General features: G+C 40.6%; 1 protein-coding gene across 1 annotated transcript; it reads left to right on the top strand.

The window, feature by feature from the left end:
• The first annotated feature begins 5,692 nt into the window (after window positions 1-5,692).
• On the top strand, window positions 5,693-7,054 carry clec3a (C-type lectin domain family 3, member A). The gene is made up of 3 exons (XM_071515844.1): window positions 5,693-5,852; window positions 5,949-6,035; window positions 6,583-7,054. Exons 1-3 carry the CDS (start codon window positions 5,744-5,746, stop codon window positions 6,978-6,980), a joined length of 594 nt encoding a protein of 197 aa, XP_071371945.1. The 5' UTR covers window positions 5,693-5,743; the 3' UTR covers window positions 6,981-7,054.
• Window positions 7,055-9,857: the final 2,803 nt, after the last annotated feature.

The following is a 9,857-nucleotide window of genomic DNA, read 5'->3' as shown; positions in this document are numbered from 1 at the left end:
GTCTCATCTTCCTCACTTTCAAAATCGGACCCGGTCTTCGTGGGTCTATGAAATTAATTAGTCAATATCTCATGCTAGGAAAGGTTTCTAACTGTACACAGCCGACAAAAGTGTTGTGAAGAAAGTAACTCCTTGAAGTAAACTCTTTGAACACCCTTGTGAATGTGGCACCTAAAATGGAGTCAACCGTTGAGGCACAGTTTTTTCCTTGACTTATGCTAAACTGTCATCTCTTTTACTACTGCTGGCTTAACGGTAAACTCTGCTGTGTGTGTGTGCTACTGCCATTCAGAAAAATCTTTATGAAACCATGGCTATGTTTACATGCACACAATAATGCTACTATTGGTAATGTGAGCAAGGCAATAGTCTAATTACAGTAATCCCGTTTACATGACCGAAGTACCTATTTTGATTATCCAGAAAGAACTGCGGAAATCAGGTTGGGTTTTTTTGGCTAAAAAACTAACTTGTTTCCTGTCCCACCATTATCACATATTTACCAAAACAATTACAGCCATGATTCTGCACCACATCATGTTGTGCGTCACAGCCATAGGCCTATCTCTATTGCAATTACAAAATACCATGCTTCGGGCAGTACTTTTGGAAACCTGTTGGAAAAGAGGAAATTACTTATGCAGCTGATGCAACACTGGTGATCCAGCATTTTTGGATGCGTAGGCTATACAGAGCAAGGTGGGAACAGGGATGGAGTTCAGTGATGTAGAGAGGAGAGAAAACTTGAGAATGGATCTGTGTGAACTATGTCACCATCCATGCTCCTTTACTGATGATAAGAATGGCAATTGAATGCTATAAACTTGGAAGCTGTGTGGAATACCAAGTTACAGCCAATCAGTTTGGTGAGCATAAAAGCACCATAAAGAAGTTTGTGCACCTATTTTCCATGAGCATGGTGCTAGTTATGCAAGAAAGTATCAAGGTACCCACAGTAGATAAGGTGTGCACAATTGTACAGCGTTTTGAAACTCTGCACCACATCCCTGAAATTATAGGTTGCAGCTGGAAGTCAAGGCACATAACTGTCATGCCGCCTTCGGGTGGCTATACGGATTTCAACAGCAAGAGGCCCTCATACATCCTACAAGCAGTTGTGGATGACAGATATTGGTAAGAATCACTCCTTAATCTAGCCCAGTACAGACTGCAGGTAAGAGAATAAGCTGGACACATGTGCAACTTGGCCACAATTCAAGAAATGCAAGTAAGATGTATGTTCTAACTAAGGTGTATACATGTTCTAACTCTAATGCGATCAGAGCTACTCCACATATGTTACTGTGATTATGCTCACTTTGATTAAGGGTGTAATCGCATTAATGTAATCAGTGTATGGTGTTTACATGGGCTCTGCCTTACTTGCATTATTGCCTTAATAGCATTATAATCACATTTTTGATGTGCATTTAAACGTGGCTATTGTCTGATACAAAAACTGAGTGACCAGCAAACATTTTGAAGTTAAATGGATATGATAGCCTGCAACAGTGTAATACCAAAATGAAAGTTGAATCAAAAAGTGGCAAGGTGCCGGGGTTGGACGTTGTTGGACTGTTGTGGTCTTTTCAATGTCGCGTGGATTTCAGGAACAGTGCCACCTCAGACAGGGCTGGTGGTCCATTTTTAAAAAAGAGGACCGGAGGGTGTGTTCCAACTATCATGGAATCACACTGCTCAGCCTCCTAGGTAAAGCCTATGCAAAGGTGTCAGAAAGGAGACTCTGGCCGATTGTCAAGCCTCCGATTCTGGAGGAGCAATGCAGAAGCTGTCCTGGTCGCGGAACACTGAACCACCCATTCACAGATAATCAAGGGGTAATGGGAATTTGTTAATCCTGTCTACATGTGTTTTGTGGATTTGGAAAAGACTTGTGTTCCTCAAGGTATCCTGTAGGAAGTGGCACAGGAGTATGGGGTGCCGGGGTCGCTGCTACAAACCATTTGGTCCCTGTGCAGTCAGAGTGACAGCTGTGTTCACATTCTTGGCATCAAGTCAAGCATGTTCAAGGTGGCCATCAGACTCCAGCAAGGGCACGCCTTGTCCCCTCTCCTGTTTATGATATTCACGGACAGGATATCAAGGCACAGTCGAGGTCTGGAGAGTGTCCACTTCAGTGACATTAGGGTGGCATCGTGTTTGCGGATGAGGTCATCCTTCTCGCTTGATCAGACTGTGATCTCCAATGTGCACTGTAGCTGTTTGCAGCTGAGTGTGAAGCGGTCGAGGATCAGCACCTACAAGTCTGAGGCTGTGGTTCTCCTCCAGAACAAGGTGGTCTGTCCCATCCAGGTGAGGGAGCAGCTGTCCAAAGTGGAGGAGTTCAGGTATCTCGGGATCTTATTCACGAGTGAGGATCGTGAGATTGACTAACGATTAGATGCATTGGCTGTAGTAATGCATGCATTGTATCAGACCATAGTGGTGAAGAGAGAGCTGAATCACAAAGCAAAGCTCTTGATTTACCGGTTGATCTTTGTTCTGACCCTCACCTATGGTCACAAGCTTAGGTAGGGGCCAAAATAATGAGATCGCAGATATGAGCAGCTGAGATGAGGCTCCTCCACAGGGTGGCTACCTTGACTCTGCGTTCAGCGACCCGAGAACACCTTAGTATCAAGTCGGTACTCTTTCACATTGAGAGGAGCCAGTTGAGGTGGTTTGGTGAGGATCCCCCCCGGGCGCCTCCCTTTGGAGGTGTTCCGGGCACGACCGACTGGCAGGAGAACTTGGGGTAGACCCAGGACATACTGAAGGGACTACATGTCACATCTGGCCTGGGAGTGCCTGGCCAAGAGGAGCTGGAGGACATAAAGTAACTTGTTTCTCATCACAACACAATTACCATGAGCTGAAGATATCAGTTGTCTTATAGCCAAAAAACAGTCAATACAATCAATAACAGCTGAGTTGTTTTTGGCCCGGTCTATGGCTTCTCTCCCCACAAACAGACCACAGCAGCAACAATTAGCCAATCTCTCCACATAGTTTAGTTTAGTTTAGTATATTAGGATCCCCATTAGCTGTCACCAAGGTAACAGCTAGTCTTCCTGGGGTCCACAAAGGACATAGGTTCAGCTGCTAAAGTTAAATTAACTGGATGGAAGTTAAGACTAAGAAATAAACTGTGTTCAAACAACTGTGTTCAAAACAAAGTTTTGCTCAAATCAGAGAGAGATATGCTGTGGTAATATGGGCTCTGATTGGTCGATTGACAGCCACTATAAAAGCACCTAACTACTGCACTGAAGTAGAGTACAGTCTGCCAGAAACCAGCGATTAATCCCTCCCCTCTCTCAAACAGCCAACAACAACAAGCCATTTGCCTACAACGTGACCAATCCCAATTGAGATCGGTCGATTCACAGCCAATCACAATGCATGCTGGTCAAACGAGATGGGGACAACTTTGCCCCCCCAAAAAGATGATACTGTCTATAGTGGCTTGCTTAACAACAACCAGGCCTCCACCATACGCAGACAGTCTGGGGGAGCAAAGACTGTCACAATCCAAGGGACACAGTTCAACCAGCCGGCTCGTTTGCCCAGGCTTTACCCAAGTCTCTGTCTAGACAAGAAGTCCAATCCATAAGAAACAAAAAGGTCATTCAAGATAAAAGTCTTCTTGGACAGTGTAATGTTAAATAAAATTAAGTGATTTTCTGGCACCACCTAGTGGTTTGTTCTAAGACTGCAGTCACATGACAAAGTCAAAGTTTAGAAGCTTTTCCCTGATTATGCATCTTGTCCATGAAAGATGATTTCTGTTCATATTTTGTAATTTCATTTGAGGTGCTGTATATATCATTATCTCAGCCATTGTTACGAGACAATATTAGTCCAGCCTTTCTGATGGTAGTGATTAATAATTAATTGATGATTATTCATAAAAATATTCATAGCAAAGATAACTGTACATTTATTTACATTGTTTACATTAGAGAGTTACCTGTGTCCAAAAGCTTTTTGTTCATGTACAGATTCTGAATATATTCTTTATATACCTTGTCATTGCAATTTCACACATAGGGAGAATTCACTGCTGTGAAAATGTATGTTGGACAGGACAAGTAAACAGCATACATGTTATATAGCGCCTGGGTCATCACTGAAGTCCTGCAGTACTCATTATTCTCAAGAGTTCATCTGTCAATTCATGCGGAGCCACTCATGTAGGGGACAGAATGATGAGAGTAATGTATACAGGGGTATCATGTTGCACAGATTATGGCGCCCAATTTACTGTCCCAACAACCAAAAGGTTATTAGGGTTTCTGCCAAGTGCATTAGGAAAATCGTTTAGTTGCCCTGTGGTTTAGAATAGCAGGGGTGTCATGAGTCTGTTTGTAATCATTGATTTGGAAAGGACTAACCTGGTTTCATGCTCTGATGGAAGCTTCTTCAAAATTTCTGTGGTCAAACTTTGCGACCCTGCATCATATTTCCATCACTGAAAGCCTATAACAATAACAACAAACTTACAGAAAAATCTTAAAATCACAATGAAATTAAAAAGGACTTTTTCACCTCTAAATTTCCATGTCATAAATATACACATATGTAACAATAAACTTTTTTTTTTTTTCTTGTATTTTTATATCAATATCCCATTTGTTTACTTCCTGGAAAACAGTGTATTTTTAGTGGATACTTCATCAGTAGGTGTAACATTCCAATCAATAATACTATCACCACTTTTTTTGGCATTAATGTAGATCCTTGTTCATTTGTCTTGTTTGTCAGTATAAATTATTCAACATTTACTTGGGAAAACACACTTGTAACTTAACTTAAACAGTAAAGTTTTAAGCTGAAAAATGATGAATAGAAATGTACAGTTGGAAGACTACTGAATGGGAAAGCATACAGATGGTTTTGAGAGTTGTAGTGCTATACTGAGCCCATGTGCCCAAGGGATCAGCATGGGTACCTCTGATCCACTAGACAGCAGAGTTTTTCTTACGTAGCTCCCCTCTCCCATCTGTCTACATCTCACTCTAAAAATAACTTTGCCTGCACCAGAGGTGGGAGCTGGAATTCCTCAGGTCTAATAGCATCTTTGTTGTTAAAGATTATGCAACTGGAAGTCTGTGTGATTGACACACTTTAAAGATATCTATAATTAAGAACAATATTTTTTCAGCAACTTGTTTTGATATATTTCGTTGTGAGTTGTTATTTAAATCTCTTTTAGTGTAGTTTAATCCTATTTAGTGTAAATGAATATTTCACATCTGGATAGCCCATTTTGGCAGTTCACAGACGGTAGTGTTGGCACATTTCTTCTGAGTGTTGACACCCAGGAGTAACATTATTTCTCACTTTCCCTGAATCCATTTAGCATGTCCAAAATTGACATGTGAAGGGGGGGGGATGGAACAAAATCTACTGCAGAACACTCTGTAATAGTGATGCAGTCAATGAATTTACAGCTTGTTTGCGAAATGAAAGGGAAAACTGCTTAGTGCACCTTGTCCCAAGTAAATATTTATGAATGGGCAGAGACAGGGAAATCATTATTTGCCACTCCACCCTTATTTCCCTCCCTCCTCCTCCTGATGTTTGGAAAAAACAAACATAGTATGAGCCAATGGAATCGGAGTACCAGAAAGGCATACAGAGGGCTAGTATATATTGAGCTGCCCACAGTGTTATTGGTTCCTCTCACAGTATTTCAAGGTGTGCCACTGTGCCTTGTAGGATCCATTGGCCTCAGACAGACATGGCACGTCTGGCCCTCCCTATCTTTCTCCTTCTTTGCTTCTCTTTGCTCCACTGCAGCTCCAGCCGTCCATCACGCACCAGGAAGGCTGTGTCAGTTCGACAGACGGGTAATTATACACATCATGCAAACCTACTGGCAGAAGTAAATGCTTACTACCAGTGTTTATCTGATCTGGCTTTCTCGCTTTTCTATCGAAATGCAGCTGCAGATGAAGATGACGTTAAGTCCCAGCTTGACAAGCTGTGGCAGGAGGTGAACTCACTGAAGGAGATTCAGGCTTTGCAGACAGGTACGACTCTCACACACTGGATAGAGCCAGATGAAGGAGGCAGTGACTCAGAGAGGAGATAAGGGTAGATTCATGGAGTTACTGCACTCCATGTTGATTAAAACTTTTCACTGGTTAATATTTGTACTTTTGGTTGTATTAGAGATAGGTTGCAAGGCACAGGCTTCACATAGGATCGTACTGAAGACGTGAACACTGGCCTTCTTCCAGTGTTTCTTGTTGATTTAGACCTCAACCTGTGCTCATACAGGAGTGTGGAAACTGTTGTGAACTTTTTGGATTGCTCAATCACCAGTAGAGGGCAGGAACACTCATATCAGAGTTAGATTTCAGGACCATTATGAGTAATATTATGGAGAAAATGTAGGATTGCATAAGAGAAAATATATTAAGAAACAGATACTTTATAGAGGCCATTTTTGCTTAATAACATCCATAATGATTTGCTTATTAATGAGGAATCAAGAGATGATAAGGTTTTGAACACTTTGATCATAGTCAGTTTGCAATCCAATACATTAATGAGGCAAGTGCTTTCTATTTTCAGTTTGTCTCCGTGGCATCAAAGCTCACAGGAAGTGTTATCTTACAATTGAGGAGCCCAAACATTACCACGAAGCAAATGAAGACTGTATTGCACAAGGAGGAACCCTTGCAACACCACGAGACCTGATTGAAAACAATGAACTGAGAGACTATGCAAAGAGGAGTGCGCCGGGATCCAAGGACTTCTGGATCGGTGTGGCAGACATAGTGAAGGAAGGCCAGTATGTTGATGTCAACAGCATGCCCATCAGCTTCTTCAACTGGGACCGCTCCAAGAAGCAGCCCACAGGAACCAAGAGGGAGAGCTGTGTTGTTCTTTCAGTGGTTGCACAAGGAAAGTGGTATGATGAGGTTTGTCGCAGCCAGAAAAAGTACATTTGTGAATACCTCATTCCCTAAAGGAGGCCAAATGGTTGTTGACAACCTGATGATCACTTGTGCTGGTCATTTATTAAAATCATGCAAAATTACAACTTTTGTTTGAATCTTTTTTTCTTTCTTTTTTTAATCAGTGCCAGTTCTGTTCAGTTATATCAGGTTTACCATGATTTTTTTTGTGTTTTCCTTTACATAGAAAGGTGACTTACTATAGCCCATATAATACCATATAATATGCAGTTGCTTGATGAAGAATTTACATAATGTTTCTGATTATCTTAACGAGGTTAGCCTTACTGCAGTGTTCGGTAATAATTGTAACTGTAACCATTGATTGACATAATCAGATTAAGTAATGTAATTACACCATGACACTTAAAAATCAAATACACTGTCTCTTTCTTTGTTAATGGATATCAGACTACTTCATTTTCATGTTCAGTTTATTTATGCAAAGACCCAGGAGTTAAAATTATGAAAAATGGTTAGATTTATCACAATTAAAACCACACATGACTTCCCCATCTAATGACTAAATACCACAAGAAGGCTTGCAATCAGTCATTAACTGGGTGGAAGTGGAAACTCTGTTGCATTACAATTACTCCATTTATCCATATCTTTTTCCTATTTTTAACATTGATTTTTCTAGGGAAGTTTTTCTGAGCACTGAGTTCTTTTTCAGCATCTTGATTTTGATCTTGACGGTGATGCTCTGGACAGCAGAAAATAGGAGCCTGTCTGGCCTGACCAGGGAACAACAGCCAACCAAACCAATAAAGCTCAAATCTGAATTTTTATATAAAATTCAATTTTATAATTTAACTTGTTTTAATTCACTGTTTAGAAACATTGTCAATGTAAACAAACCTTTTACAGCCACAAAACATGTTTAAAACTCAGTCATTATACTGACATACTGTCTGTCCTTGTATTACAAACCATTTTGAGAGTGAGGTAAAAAAAAAGGGGTTGCCATGGCGCAGTTTAAATGCTCTCATCACATGAAATGTCGTAGTTAAACATCCTAATTCCCACCTGTCTCTACCATTGATCCTAGTTGGTGGGAATCAGGATGGTAGGAGATGAGAGTCTTGCCTCTATTACATTTAGCATGTAGGTTGAAAATGTAACCATCCCCAAATGTCATGTTATCTGCATTAATTGCTTTACAGGCTTTCAGACTAAACTGACTGGCTCTAGCAGTAAGTTACATCTATCATGATCAAGTGAGTGTGATCATCACAAACTTCTCTAGTAGTGAGCCTTTATTCTGAAGTAGACAAATGCTTTCACAGCAAGACATGTAGAAAAAGGCCATCAGTAAGCTGTATCTCTGTAAACCATCACAGCAAGAAAACTGCAATAATTCTCACAGCCTTACACCACCTGTCCAATAAGAGAAAATAAGATGTTGTGTACGTGTGTGTGTGTGTGTGTGTGTGTGTGTGTGTGTGCATGTGTGTGTGTAGTTCCCATGGGCACATGGGAGTCAGGGGGCAGAGGGATAAAGAGAGAGAGACAGAGAGTTAGAGTTAGTCATAACTTGAATATGCCATGGCTTCCCCATAATGACTCTGTGTCCCATCTTGACCACCCTGTTCAAAATGTCCCAGACATGTCACTGCAAATACCAGGATGAAAAAAAAGAGCAGGAAGGATTGCCACCAAAACTGCTCACCGAGGCAAACATCAGTTCCACAAACCTCTGCCTCTGGGAGACAAGCTGGTCCATTAAAACCAAGACCACCTGTCACCATACAGCTTCCACCGAAGAGCTGTCACCCAACTTAACGAGCCCTCTGATGACTCACCCCTGCACACCCCGCAATATCAAGACTCCTCCTCACTCCTAACTGTCTGTGTGTCATTCTACTTTAAAAATATATTGCTGTGCTATTTATATTTATTATAACCCATTTGCACAATCTTGCGCTACTTGCACGTCCCTGTGTAACTTCAGACTTTGCATACTATGACACTTTGCACCCTCAGAAATGTCTGTTCTCCACTGCTCATAACTTATTTCATACATCTGCTCATTACATTCATATTTCATATTCTGTTCAGTATAACTACCTCATGGCACAAAAACCTTGTGCACAGCGTGTCAGTCGAGAGGTGCTGGTAATGGTAGGAAAAATATAAAAGGAGCAAAAAATGCCACATAGTCATGGCTGTAACACAAGACCCAGGACAACTTGGTGCAAAAGAATCCTTTTTATTTTAAGATCGTAATGAGTTAATGGGTCATCCCTAACATCCTGGAGTATTTATTTGGGTGTTTAACTATGACTTTTTATGTGATTAGAGCATTGTAACTGCACTATAGATATCTAAAAACAATGTCACCCCAGTTACTCTCAGAATGATTGACAGAGTTTGTAATACAGAGACTGACAGTATGTCAGTATGATGACTGAGTTTACAATATTATTTGAGGCTGTGAAAGGTTAGTTTACATTGAGACTGTTAATTAATATTGAAATAAAACAAATAAAGTCATAAAATTGAATTTTGTTTAAAAATCAAGATTTTGGCTTTATTGGTCAATTTTTACCAGAATATTTCAGGAACGTAATGCTCTTAGAAATTCACAATCTTTGTAATATGTTTTCTCTTGCTACCTGCTGACCCCTAGAGTGAGAAACCTTGAAACACAACACAAACCACCTGTGTTCTGTTGTGTGTTCACCTTCTTCACACTTTTACCAGTCTAGCACTAAAAAGTGCCCTATAAAAACTTATGGTAAACTACAACAACTGAATCCCCTTCTACTGTAAAAGGATACAAGAAAACAACCATAACCGTTTTACTTTGACCCAGAGAAATCATTGTCACACAAATCGGACACACTGTATGCTTGCAAATTTTGATTTTCAAAGCTGGAGAAAAAT

Source organism: Centroberyx affinis, unplaced genomic scaffold, assembly GCF_046629955.1.
Source record: "Centroberyx affinis isolate AG114_WGS23_722 - 3 ecotype Tasmania unplaced genomic scaffold, CSIRO-AGI_Caff_v1 ptg000369l_1, whole genome shotgun sequence".
Classification (NCBI taxonomy): domain Eukaryota; kingdom Metazoa; phylum Chordata; class Actinopteri; order Beryciformes; family Berycidae; genus Centroberyx; species Centroberyx affinis.
Note: the sequence above shows the minus strand (reverse complement) of the source record. Positions and strands in the feature narration are given on the sequence as shown.